We start from the raw sequence: 14,619 nt of genomic DNA on the forward strand, positions 1-14,619 counted from the left end.
TCATATGTAAAAGTGATTCTTTCAACAATTAGCAGTAAGATAATTGTTCAGTAAACTGAACAAACAGAACAACTGACAATCAACGGGGAAGCAAATAATTCAAGGAATAGAAAATAACGAGAAAATTCTCACTGGTATCCTTAGAAATATAAGGGTACTACACCTATGAAAAAAGCAATTAGACTAAGAAAGCAATCTTGAATATTTGAAAGCAAATTGCTAAATATTAAAAACTAAATAGAAAAGCTGAATGATTGTAGCATATCACAGCATATCATAAAGTAATTAAATGTTGAATCCTCATTTCAATTCAAAAAAAACGAATTGGAATTAGGGATTTGGAAGATAACATTTTTGGGGGTGGGGGCGGGCTGCACCACGCAGAGCATGCAGGATTCCTGACCAGGGAATGAATGAACCCTTCCCCCTGCAGTAGAAGCTCAGAGTCTTAACCACTGGATTACAGAGCAAGTCCCTGGAAGATAACATCTGGAGCAATCTTTCAGAATAGAGCAAAAAGACCAAGACAAATTATGTAAGTCCAGTGAAAGGATCAGGTCACGAAGTTCCATATTCACTTGGTAAGTCCAGAAAAACAAAAGAAAAAATGGAAAGAAAATAAATCATTTCAGAAATTGTCCTTAGTCCAAGAATGGTACAATTCTTCAGAGTGAAAGGACCATCAGGTAAGCAGAATGAATGACATATATTATATCCCACATACCTGGGCATTATTGGTGAAATTTTAGGACTGTAAGCATAAAAAGAAAACCCAAGGTTTTTCATGAAGGTGAAAAGTAAGTTTTTGCTAATAAAGATAGAACTGGAATGTAGAAGGCCTGACAATTAACAAGGTAAATCCAAAAGAGAACAAGCATGGCACCCTTCTCCCCTCAAAACTCAGAATATTTACAAATATTGACCATGCATTCCATAAAGCAGAAACCATACAGGTTACACTCGACCTGCTTGCGAATTGTAAACATACTTAAGCAATTCCTGGGTTAAATATAAAGTGAACAGAATCTGAAATTACCCCCTAGAAATAAACAACAGTCACCACAGCTTAACACTGTTGGACATAGCCAGGGCAGTACTCAGTGGGGCATTTTCAGTCTTTACTACATTTATTAGAAAACAAGAAAGATTGAAAATAAAACTTTGCACAGTATACCTCAGAGCAGTGATTATCAAAGCCCCTGGAGACATGATGGTCCTTTGAACACAGACTAGGAGTCTGTGAATTCATTTATATATTTGAAACCTATGGAAATCACATGCTAACCTGAGATAAAACTACAGACTAGTCACAATTTGAATACTGTAATATTGGTTACTTCTCTGTCCTGTTGAGATGAACTGGGTTAAGAGTCACATCTTTGAATAATGCAAGGTTCTATTCATTTTTCTTTTACTCCATTAAAGTATTATATGAACTGAATTAATGAGTGAGCTGGTTGCTAATTTTCCAAAATACGGGGCTCTCTGGAGGAAGAGAGTAAAACAGATTTAAAAGGTCTGTATGGTTGTTACCAGGTTGGGAAACACTGACCTCAGTATGACTGTTACTCTCAGGTCTGTGATGTCGCAGTGTTATGTACCAGGTGTCCCAGGATTTGGGATGAGATCTTACAGATGTCGAGGAGCAAAAGGGGCAGAGGGCTGCTGTCAGCTCTCTTGCCCTACTTCTTAAAGTCAAGATTCGTGGATTTCAAATATCACCATGTCAAATGAAATTAATTTTCCAACTACAAGAGATAAATTTTAAAAATCTAGCTCCTTTGGCTGAATGTCAAGACAGGAGCTCTAAGGAATGCACGTGAGTCAGTTCTGATGAGATGGATGAACCTAGAGCTTATGATACAGAGGGAAATAAGTCATTACGAGAAAAACAAATCTCATGTATCAACGCACACGTAGGGAATCTAGAAAGGTGGCACTGATGGGCCTGCTTGCAGGGCAGCAGTGGAGACGCAGACATAGTGGACAGACACGGACCCGGGTGGCAGAGGAGGAGGAGAGGCTGGGACGGACGGAGAGAGGAGCATGGGAACACAGGCGGCCACTGTGAAACAGACAGCCAGTGGGGATTTGCTGTATGACTCGGGAACTCAAACCCGGGCTCTGTAACAACTCAGAGGGGCGTGATGGGGTGGGAAGGGGGAGCGAGGCTCAGGAAAGAGGGGACGTATGTATACCTGTGACTAATTCATGTTGATAACAGGGCAGAAACCAACAATATTGTGAAGGAATTAGTCTTCAATTAAAAGTAAATACATTAAAAAAAACAGAGTAGAGCTCTAGCACTAGCTAGCACAAATGACTAGAACATAAAAGACCAGAGCCTCCAGCATTACAGGAGATAAAAAGACCTTAGTAGCTGTTATTTATTTAAAACATATTTTAAAGCTTTAATTATTACCTTTATAAGCAAATTTTAATTCTCTAAAACTCATGTAATATTTCACAAATTACTGTTTACGCCATAAAAAATTAACTGAACCTCATCAAGTACTGTACTTTACATACTTTTTCACAGGAAAAAAATTTTAAAACGTCCAGTTCTGAACCATACCAAAAAGAAGCACTTCTACTGAACTGGAACATAAACAGAAGCCGTATCTGTAATATTTCAAAGGATCAATACCTGAGCTGCCAATAGGTGAATGTCAACATGTCCTTTGAAATAAACAGCAGAAATTTAAATTTCAAGATGTTCTCATCTTATTAATTCGCTCTGGTTTATTTTAAAATACCCTCCTTTTGCAGGAGTTAAAGAACAACTCTTCCTCTCATTTATTAAAAACAAAATGACTGTATTTCTCTCCCCAACCTACAGTACTCCTCAGCTGAATTAAAAAAATTTTAAAGTTTTTTTTCTTACCACTAAACCAGCATCTTCAATTCTTATCTGGCCCAAGAGCAGACTTCTTTATACAACAGCAAGAAATACAAAGTAGAATTCTGCCAGCAAATATTACATATGATCCCAACAATACAGACAGTCTTAAAAATCAATAAGGTATTTATTTATATAGCATCAAAGACTTGAAAATCCTACATGATAGCCCATGAGGCTTACAATTTAATTACTAATCCAGTTGAAAAAAGAAGAATTTTCACCCACAAACTTGAGGTTGTTACCATCTTACATGCTTCAGACATGTGTGCTAAACACCAGATACCGATTCATCTTTAGTGTTCACAGTAGTAGTATTAAGTCCAAAAAAGTCTTTTTTGATGATGTACCGAACACACTGCAAAATCACATTTCTTTCATGTCGAATGTCCGGAGCTAACAGCTAAAAAATAATAAATAAAAAGATTAGCTTTTAAATAAAATACATCCAAGAAACACCATCTAAGATATTTCTATGTGCCTTCTCTATATGAAGAACACAGAATAATAAAGATTTGAATTATATTTACTAATTATTTCACTAAAAAACAATGTAAGACTATCTCCTTTTAACCAAAACTATCGAGATTTAAACACTAGTATTCAAGGTCTTCTCCAGAAGTATCAAGGAAGGGACGGCAAAATTGGGTTTAGAAGCTTACAATTCTTTACATCTAAAAACCATGTTAAACAGGATCCTCCCAAACCCAAATCTATAAACAGCAGAGAAACTGGTATGGAGCTATAGCAAATATAGTAATAATGAAACCAGCAGTAACTAACCCCAACATTCCTGGTCTTTCAGGACTTCCCACTTTTGTGCTTACTGTAATTGAAAGAAGGCTGAAAATCCCTGGTATCTAGACTACATAGCCAAGGAATCACATGTGATTCGCCAAAAAGAATAATGTAACTACTCATTTTATTTCTGATGTCAATGTAGTTCACAAACACCCACAGAGGAACTTTCAGTAAACAGATGATTTAATATACCACCTACAAGGAAAACATTTTAAAAATGCAGTTTCCTTTACATAGCACCCAAATTTACGAAATAGTACATTTCAGATCAATTTTATTAAGAAGCAACTGTGTCTGCATGTAACATGCCATGGTCTCTAGTCACAGAACACTTGAGCTGCAGCACAGGCACCTCCCTAACCAGGCAAAAACCTGACTTTGCACAGAACATCACCAGGTAGGTTTACGATTCCACTAAAAATTTCAGGGTATTTCCATCACTCTTAGATATGAAAGTCTTAGATCTTTGAACAGCTTCATGTCCATTACCCAGAATCAAAAGAGGCACTGTTTCTTTATAATTTAAAGAAAATCGTAAACTTTGAGCACATCACACTGAGAATAAAGTCAACAACCCACAAAAAAAACACACAAAACCGTTTTTCTCCCTTTAGCCTGCACTGTATTTAGTTGTGCTTTCAATGAAAATTTTAAAAAGGTCAGTACACTTCGATATGCTTTATCAACTACCTAAGACTAGGTTCTTTTATCTTAAGCAGTTCTGAAAATTGTAATTATCCCACACTTACTGAGTATCAGCTATATTCCAAAGGCAGTTTCAGAACTAAGATACATTGGTAACTCTTCAAGGAGCATATGTGTCTGGTAACCTTAAAACACGCGCACACACACACACACAGACACACACACACAGATACAGACACACACACACAGAGACACACACACACACACAGACACACACACACAGACACACACACACACAGACAGACACACACACACAGACACACACACACAGAGACACATACACACAGACAGACAGACAGACAGACAGACGCACGCACGCACACACGCACGCACGCCCAGTAGCTCTATTCTCAGGACAAGAGAACACAACAGCCACTTACCATTTCCAGGAGATATGGATGGTGTGTTCTTGGTTCAAATAATGTTCGATAGTTGAGGTTATTTTTTCTCCTCTTAGGATTTGTGTTTTTAAAACTTCTCTTTTGGCTCTCACACTTGGCTTCTGAGGAGTTTCTAACAGTTGCTCTAACATCTTGACTTGGTTTCTTAGGAGTATTGCTATGAAGAACCTGGTCTTCTGCCAGAATGTCTGCTTCAGTCTTGATGGGAGCTTCTACATGGGACGAAAAATAAACACAAAAATAACAAATTAAAAAACAGGTAAAACTTCCCAAAATATCCAATAAAAAACACCACCCACAATAATCTCCTTCCCCAGCCGTAACAGTTACTTACTTGAAACTGAGCATGTACAGTGTATTACAATATTTTTCAAATTGGGAACTATGACTGCCAAGAACTGAGGAGATTACTGCAAAGAGCTATGGAAAATGATCCCTATGAAAGAAGGAACACCAGACGGAAACTTGGATCTACACAAAGGAATGAAGAGGGCCAGAGACAAGTCAATATGTGGATAAATACAAATGACCTTTTCCATTTGAAAAAATTCTGTAAAGATAATTGACAACTGAAAGCAAAAATGCGTAACAACAATGTATGTGGGGTTTATTAGCATCCACAGAACTAAAACCGGAGAGAACAGCACAAAGGAAGGGAAGAGGAAAATCTAAGTGCACTGCTGTAAAATTCTTAAATTGCAGGAGCACCTTGCTTTACTGTGCTTTGATTTAACGGTCTTCAGACACCGCATTTTGTACAAGTTGAAGGTCTGTGGCCACACTGACCAAGTCTGTTAGCACCATTTTTCCAACACTGTCTGTTCGCGCCTCTGCATCATATTCCAATGATTTTTTCTCAATGTCTCCAACTTTCACTGTCGTTCTATGTGATGGGCATGTGTAATCACTGATCTTTGGAACTACTACTGTAACTGTTTTGGGTCACCATGAACCACGTCCATGTGAGACAATCAATTTAACCATGTTATGTTCTCACTGCTCCACCTACTTGCCATTCTCCTCTCTCTCTCCCCCTCCTCCTCAGGCCTCCCTATTTCCTGAGACATCATACTGAAATTAGTATACAATGAATAACCATACTAATGGTTAATAACCACAGGCTTCCTCAGTGGGTCAGCTGTAAAGAATCCGCCTAAAATGCAGGAGCTCCAGGAGATGCGGGTTCGATCCCTGGGTCGGGAAGATCCCCTTGAGTAGCAAATGGCAACCCACTCCAATTTTCTTGCCTGTGAAATCCTATGGAAAGAGAAGCCTAGCGGGCTATAGTCCACGGGGTCGCAAAAGTAGGACATGACTTAGCGACTAAAACAAAAACAACAGAGACGCTACTGGTTCAGAGAAGGCTCTCTTTATTTCCTTGTTTTACTTATTGCAAAGTCCTGCTGTGTCAATATCCTATCCCAACCTAAAGCCCAGTAACACTGCAAGCTAGAAATCTGCTAGTGACCTGGATGGCTTAATAAATTCAAATTACATAAAATAATTCTTAAGGCTTAGGAATGTGAAGCAAGGACTTTTTCCTGAAGGCAGGACATATTAGACAATCAGTCAAACTGAATTCATACAAAGTCAAAAGAACAGCTATGCACCACCTATTGCCACACAAAGAAAGACGCAATGGAAGGCAATATAGTTGGCTTCTTTAGACCCAAGCTTTATGTCAGCTTTGCCACATACTAGTTTTGCCAGTGTCTCCTCTTGAAGCTTCAGCGTCTATAAAATAAAGGACTGAAACCTTGATCCCTTCCAGTTTCCTCTCTGCCTTCTCAAAGTGGCAGTCTCAAAATGAAGACATGAGTATAAAACTATTAAATATCTTATCTTAGGAATGAGAGAGGAGAGCATTTGTATGGCTTGTTTTTATGGGATTCAGTAATCTGGTAATAGCTTTCTTTGCTATCACCTGTCATAAATACACAAGATAAGCAGTAAACATAATATGTGTTTAAAGAATAACTTCATCTTCATATCAGTGAACTGGAAATAAGAGTAAGGAACTAAATACTGTTTTTCTTAAAATTCAAAAAAATAAAAAAGAAGAAGAGGCAACCATCTGTAAAGGACTCCTCTGATAAAGCCAAAGTAGATTATATTTCAAAATTCAAGTAGCCTTTAACCAGTTACCACAGTAAAGCTTACCTTTCAAAAAGAGGAAAAAAAAAAAAAAAACTCGTGTTATAGAGACCCAGATCTAAACCTTAACTTTCATATTAAAGCCCAACTCTTCCTTCTTCAGCATCTTCCAACTACATAAACATTGATTTTCTCTAGCTTAGTCAACATTAAAAGTCCTGCCATCTTCATCCAATTACATTTAAATCTCCCTTTCATCCTACATTTTCACTTTGAAGACCCTCTATTCCTGTCTTCGGTAGAGCCCCTACTGTGATGACGCATCTGAGACACACACTCAGAATTCTCTCGCGGCTGGTGAAGCCCAGATATAACGCCCATGCAGAGCCAGGTTCAGAGGCGCAACAGGACACACGGTTATTCACTAAATAAACGCTGGGTTACTGACGTGAACCTTGGCTTGAGTTGCCCATACTGCCAAGCCTACTCGTAGCCCTTTTAAGTAAGTAAGTAAGTAAAGTCACTCAGTTGTGTCTGACTCTTTGTGACCCCGTGGACTGCAGCCCACCAGGCTCCTCAGGCCATGGGATTATCAAAGCAAGAATACTGGAGTGGGTTGCCATTTCCTTCTCCAGGGGATCTTCCTGACCCAAGGATCGAACCCGGGTCTCCCGCATTGGAGGCAGACGCTTTAACCTCTAGGAGGCCCTAAAAGAGACGCTAGATATTGAGTTGGTTTATCACCATTGCTTTTTTTGGGGGTAGGGGGAGTTTGTCATCATCTCTTAAGGTTAAAACATGTATCCTGAATAACGTTAACTTCTCAGAAACAGTCTCAAAAGGATTCCATGTCTCCCAATCTTTAAAATACACCACTTAATGCAACACAAGCATATACGATTCCTGTGTTCTCCAAATGAGACAGCTTAGGTAAATGTGCTCTGTAAGGAGCAATGCCCCATATACAGGTATTTTACCATCCTCTTTGTCATAAAGGACCTCTCTCCAGCTTCAAAAGGTGCGAAACATGTTAAGACAAGGGTTCTTGAGAGTGGGAAGAAGTAATTAACTTCCTTTGCTTTATCTTTTAGAATCTTCTCTGATTTCACTAGTGGATACTATCTCTTCCCCTTCCTCTTCCTTCCTTATGTTATTTTGCCCCTTTCTCCTAGAGAAGCAACACAGTTCTCCATCTCTACCACTTCCCTTCATCCCATGTTAACTTCTGAATCAAATGAGAAAGGAATCTGAGGCTCAGCTGAAGAATGTGCGTGACACATCTCGTCCTCAGACACATACAAGTGAAAGGATGCTACTGACGCATAGTGTACATCAAAGGCAACAACGGAACGATCCACACCCACTGTTACCGCCTGGAACCAGGCTCACCTTCCGGCTCACTCTCTGACCCCGAGAGGCCGCCGTAGCTGCTCATCAGGGAGCACAGCGCTGGGGTCACTTCCTTGGGTATGACAGCACTCTGCGGTTTCTCCTCTTTGTCAGACTCTGAAACAGGAAGCACTGAGAATGAAACTGTACATCAAAAATATCTACCAGCATAAAAAAGAAAGCTGACAGCCCCCCACTCCCTCATGTGTTAGTGAAAAGAAAGCACTTTCTGATCATTTCCTCAATCTTCCTGAAAAAGAAACCCAGGAGACTTGAAAATTTTCCCCTTGGTTTAAATCGTTACAGTCAGAGAAGCTATCTGCCCAAAGAGAAAACAGAGAGAGGGGCAAATGGAAGCTATATGCAACTCAAGTCTCTTAGCATGTTTCACTGGTTATGGAACTTGAGTCTTCTCTAAATTAATTATACAGTCTTTGTTATTAATTATCTTACTTTATGCTATTAATTAATTTTATTACAATACCAAGAAGGCCATAAATGTATTTAACATCACTGGACTAGGATCATGGACTCTGAAAATTAGATTTGGAGTAAATAACATATAAATGGCCACTCTTTTTAAGACTGGTTTAGAGGGTACAAGTAGTATTTCAGCCTTTCTACCATTAAAGGCATAAACATAACGCTTCACTGAATCTGCCCTAAATTTTTATTATTTAGAACTTCTAAGAACTTAAGTAAACAAGCCAAGTACGAGAATTCAGCGAGTACTAAGAGCCTGCCAAAGGTAAAGTGTTTGATCAGAGCCCAGAAAGTTTAGTTGTAGCCCCAGGACACCACCTATTGCGTTTATTTTTGGCACCTCTGAAAGTGTATTACATTTATTCTGAACAAGTCAGTAGTGCCTGATGGAAGAATGAAGACAATAACTTGCTTGTGTAATGAACCAGCTCAACCCACAACCAATAGAAAATGTTTCAAGACAGTACTGAACATTCACCAAGTCAGTCTAAGGGAAACCGAAGCACGCCCGCAGGAAAAAGGAAGTGAGTATGGAACTACCACCTTCCGGTACATGAAGTGAGAGCCTCTCTCCACCAATCCACACTGCCCAACACCCACTCCAGAAACTGCTCCTTGTCAATTCGGAGCTAACTTCTTATCTTTTCTCCTGAATTAATAAAGGGGAATTGAATATATGCAGTTTTATTTATAAATGACTAGTGGATAAAACAGAATCTGCAACAATATTAGTGTGGAGACTGCTCATCTCATTGCTTCAATGATGATATGCCAAAATGTAGAAGCACCAAAAAGTACAATACAGATGACTAAATAATGCTCTTTAAAAGCAAGAGCTCATTTAACCCTTTTGAAGTATCACCTTCACTATTAATTACAGGGGATAAAACCAAAATTCAAGAGAATCTGAACTGGATGATCCCTCAGGTAACAGAACAATACAACAGCTGGGTCAAATTTAAATCCTGGCTGCTGCTGCTGCTAAGTCACGTCAGTCATGCCTGACTCTGTGCGACCCCATAGATGGCAGCCCACCAGGTTCCCCTCCAGGGACGAACACTGGAGTGGGTTGCCATTTCCTTCTCCAATGCATGAAAGTGAAAAGTGAAAGTGAAGTCACTCAGTCATGTCCGAATCCTGGCTACCTGACTCTAAATCCCAAGTATTAACTAGTGGGGTAGAATATCTCCTACAGATATATGAAGTCTTCTGAAAATTAAGTCGTCCTACCAAACTCTCTCTACGGTCAAGAATAATGCCAAGAAATGTCTTTCAGCTACAGCCCATTTCTCTATTCCCTTTCAGAGCAAAACCCCAACTATTTATATAACTCACAGGGAAGTCACTTGGGCCTGAAATTTCCTACAACTATCTGACCCTCTAGAATCTCCTTCAATCTGTCTTTCAGGCCCACCACACCAGTGAACTTTTTCTTCCAAGTTCACCGGATTCTTCTGTGTTGCCAAGTCTAGAGGTCACCTGTTGGTGTTCATCTTGTTTAACCTAGTGACATGTGACAGTACGACTGACCCTTGAACAACACAGGCTTGGAGCTCACAGGTCCACTTACACACAGCTGTTTTTCAACGCGAAATGCTACTGAAACCAACCTGCAATTAGCTGAATCCATGGATTCAGGGCTGTGGACGCAGGAGAACCACATCACATGAAAGGCAAACTACAGGGTGGACTCGAGTTTTCAAGCACGTGGAGGGCTGGCGCTCCTAACCCCTGCAATTGCTCAAGGCCAACGGGAGACCTTCATGGGACTTCCAGAACCCTTTCACTTGGTTCTCCTTTCCCAGAATTTAAGTCTCCCTACTAAATTCTCTTCATTGACCAACTTCAAATTTCTCGAGTTGTCCCTGGGTCCAATCCTCAGCAACCTTTCCCTCTGTGCCTCTTTCTCCTCTTATGATTTCACTGTATCTCAAATCTTAAAGTACTATTTAGAGGCCAATAAATCACAGCTGTATACCTTCAGTTTTCCCCTAAAGCCCGGAACAAACTAATTGCTCAACATCTCTACTTAGATATCAAACAGGCATCTCAAAGGTTAGCATGCCCCAAAACAAAAAAGTTGATTTCTCCTCCAAACACGCCTACCAGTTGGCCTCCATCTCAGCAAATGCCAGCTCTTTTCAATGGTTACAGCAAAACCTGTTTTGAACATATATCCAGAATCACACTGATCACTTCACTCCTACAATGGCAATCCAAGTCAACATTTCTTACCCAGACAGCTCTAGCATCCTCCTCAAAGAACAGCCTGACATCATCTGCCCACCTCTGCAGTCCATTCGCCACTGTAACACATCACATCCTCTCTCTGCTCAACCTCAGAGTCAAGTCCCAAGTCCTTTCCTGCCTTAGACAAGACCCTACTCGAGCTGATCCTTCACCACTTTCTTCCTGCCTTACTCCACTCCAACCCTGTTGTTCCCCAAGTACACAAAGCATGCTCTCCCCATGGGGTGCTTGCACTTGTTGCTTTCTCTGCTTGGAAAACTCTCAGGTCTCAGCTCCTAAATTCACTCAGATCTCTCAGTAGCCCCTTATCAGAGATGCCTTCGCTAATTATACTAAATAGCACACTCCTTTCTCCAGCTGCCATTCTCAGTCCTTTCCCTTGGCGTTACACGTCCTCATGGAGGATATCAACCCATATTTATTTACTGTAGCTTCCCCAAGCAGAACATAAGGTACAGGAGAGAAGGGGTTTGGCTGTGTTCAGTATACTGTATCCTCTGAGCCTAGAACAGTACATAAATGCTCAACAAATATTTGAAGAACAAACTATTGCATGAATGAGTTAAATAAGGACAAGTTCAAAACGGGTAGCTAGAACAGAATGACAGAACTATGCCAAGGTGGGGCCATAACAGAAACCTGGCTTCATCTGGATTCAGAGACTATTTCTTTTTTTTTTTTTTTTTCAATAAAATGATTTCGTTTTTCTTAAAAAATCACATATATGTATCTAAGAAAAATACTGAGGGATATAAAATGTGAGCAGTGGCTGTCTCCATAAGTTAAGGAAGTATACTGCTTTTTATGTTTTTCCTATTTTTTTCCTTCTATTTTTTGCATCACTTATATAATCAGAAAATGAATTATAAAGAAAACACAGGAAAATGAAACGTGGAGGCAAGTATTTCCTCACAATTCAGGAAGCAGACTGCACAGCTTTAATTGGCCTACATATCAACTCTTCTTCCTGCCTTCCTTTTTCTCTAGACTTCATATTTTGAATCCATTTTAGATTTACACAAGTGTTGCAAAGCTAGTGCCAAGATTTTCCATAAACCCTTCACTTAGCTTCCCCTAATATTAACATCTTACATAACTACGGTGCATTAACCACAGCTAACAAATGAACACTGGGATAGTACTACCACCTGAACTACAGACTGTGTTGTAATTTCACCAGTTTTTCCACTAATGTCCTTTTTCTGTTCTAGAAGTCAATCCACCAGAGCACACACATTCAGTCTCCGGACTCCTTGATCTGTGTCTTCTTTCAATCTGTGACAATTCTTCAGTATTTCCTTGCCTTTCACAAACTTGACTGTTTTAGAGACTACTGGTCAATTACTGCAGAATATCCCTTAGCTGGGTCTGATGTTTTCTGATGATGAGACTGAGCTGATGGATTTTAGGTAGTGTCCTTCTCGTCATGTATCAGGGGGTACACACCAACCCGACTTATTACTGGTGACGTCAGCCGTGACCACTTGGTGGTCCCCACCATAAAGTTACTATTCTTCTCCTTCCTTATTTGATTTCTAGAAACAAGTCACTACGTCCAGCCCACATTCAAGGGGAAGGAAATTAAGCTCTATCTCGTGGAATAAGGAAGAGCAAAGAATTTTAGACAGATGTTAAAACCACAACCTGGTGGCTGGTGTACTCATTACTAGGAGTGCCCTACAGCTCACTACTCCTGACTGCCTTCCTAAGGGCAAGACCTAGAAGTTCACACAAATGAACAGCTCTTTCCCTATTTCATTACCTTCAGTTATATTCTGGGGACACACCACATGTGACTCTGGCTCATGTGAAGGAAGCTTCTCTAAACAAGGTAAAATTGATAACTGGAGAGTTGAGACACTGAGGATATTTAGGGTATGTGAAAATAAGGGTACATGTGGTTTCCTGGAGCTATACTTGGGAGTGGAAAGTTGAAAAACCAGTGCTCGAAAACTTAGATTTGTAAAGCGTAAAAGTCCAGAAGAAATCCCAAGTAAAGGATAACAGGAATTTAAATGGAACCTTTCCTACAAAATCCAGCAACCATAATTTGATTGTTGGTATTCTGATTTCCTCAAAGAACAACATCACAAGTTTATAGCTTACTTTTAGGATTTTTATATTCATGCCTTACATGTTCATCTCTTACCTTCACAAAAGTAAGGATTTCAACATTAAGCCACAACAAAATGACTTGATATCTCTCACTCAACTGCTCCTAGGAACCTGACTGAATGCTTTCTATTATTAGGATGAAAGGCATTTAACTACTGTTTCTCGGGTCTAAAGTGTCTCTTGAAGATCTAGACACAGGCTTAAATACAGGCAAGCGTAATACAGTCATCTTTCCGTTAGTGCTTCACCAGACTAGCACACACTGAAACACTTCTTTAAAAAATGGGAAAACAGAATTGCCCAACCAGAGCTAACAATATGAAGGCAAAGACTTATTTAACTTCTATGCAGAGTACATCATGAGAAACGCTGAACTGGAAGAAACACAAGCTGGAATCAAGACTGCCGGGAGACACATCAATAACCTCAGATATGCAGATGACACCACCCTTATGGCAGAAAGTGAAGAGGAACTAAAGAGCTTCTTGATGAAAGTCAAAGTAGAGAGTGAAAAGTTGGCTTAAAGCTCAACATTCAGAAAACGAAGATCATGGCATCTGGTCCCATCACTTCATGGGAAATAGATGGGGAAACAGTGGAAACAGAGTCAGACTTTATTTTTTGGGGCTCCAGAATCACTGCAGATGGTGACTGCAGCCATGAAATTAAAAGACGTTTACTCCTTGGAAGAAAAGTTATGACCAACCTAGATAGCATATTCAAAAGCAGAGACATTACGTTGCCAGCTAAGGTCCGTCTAGTCAAGGCTATGGTTTTTCCTGTGGTCATGTATGGATGTGAGAGTTGGACTGTGAAGAAGGCTGAGCACCAAAGAATTGATGCTTTTGAACTGTGGTGTTGGAGAAGACTCTTGAGAGTCCCTTGGACTGCAAGGAGATCCAACCAGTCCATCCTGAAGGAGTTCAGCCCTGGGATTTCTTTGGAAGGAATGATGCTCGAGCTGAAGCTCCAGTATTTTGGCCACCTCATGCGAAGAGTTGACTCATTGGAAAAGACTGTGATGCTGGGAGGGATTGGGGGCAGGAGGAGAAGGGGCCAACAGAGGATGAGATGGCTGGATGGCATCACGGACTCAATGGACTTGAGTCTGACTGAACTCCAGGAGTTGGTGATGGACAAGGAGGCCTGGCATGCTGTGATTCATGGGGTCGCAGAGAGTTGGACACGACTGAGCGACTGAACTGAACTGAACTGATTCAACATGACAGAACCCTTCAAATGTTCATTTAGAAAGTTGCATTAAGCAAAGAACTATGTAATTTTCAAGTTAGTTAATGTTTATAACAGTAATCTTCATATTTGTGTTTTAAGTATTTTAATGACGTGGAAGTTTCTATTTAGACACAGACTGTATTTCATCATCAAGGTCACAAGCTGTAAGCTTGAATAAGTATGTGGGCACTCTCCAACACTTTTTTGAAGGAAAAAAAAAAAATCAGTACCCAAGAGTAACTGAGCCCT

The 14,619-nt window shown here is 40.0% G+C and overlaps 1 protein-coding gene across 1 annotated transcript in view; it reads right to left on the minus strand.

Annotated features, from left to right (window-relative positions):
• Positions 1–3,007: 3,007 nt before the first annotated feature.
• Positions 3,008–14,619, minus strand: part of NUFIP1 (nuclear FMR1 interacting protein 1) — a 32,798-nt gene continuing 21,186 nt past the window's right edge. Inside the window, exons 8-10 of the mRNA XM_027973546.2 lie at positions 8,290–8,406; positions 4,786–5,018; positions 3,008–3,302 (exon numbers count right to left, since the gene is read on the minus strand). Coding sequence (XP_027829347.1) covers positions 3,171–3,302; positions 4,786–5,018; positions 8,290–8,406 — 482 coding nt within the window. The 3' untranslated portion in view covers positions 3,008–3,170. The remainder of the gene's footprint in view (positions 3,303–4,785; positions 5,019–8,289; positions 8,407–14,619) is intronic.

This window comes from Ovis aries, chromosome 10, assembly GCF_016772045.2.
Source record: "Ovis aries strain OAR_USU_Benz2616 breed Rambouillet chromosome 10, ARS-UI_Ramb_v3.0, whole genome shotgun sequence".
NCBI lineage: Eukaryota > Metazoa > Chordata > Mammalia > Artiodactyla > Bovidae > Ovis > Ovis aries.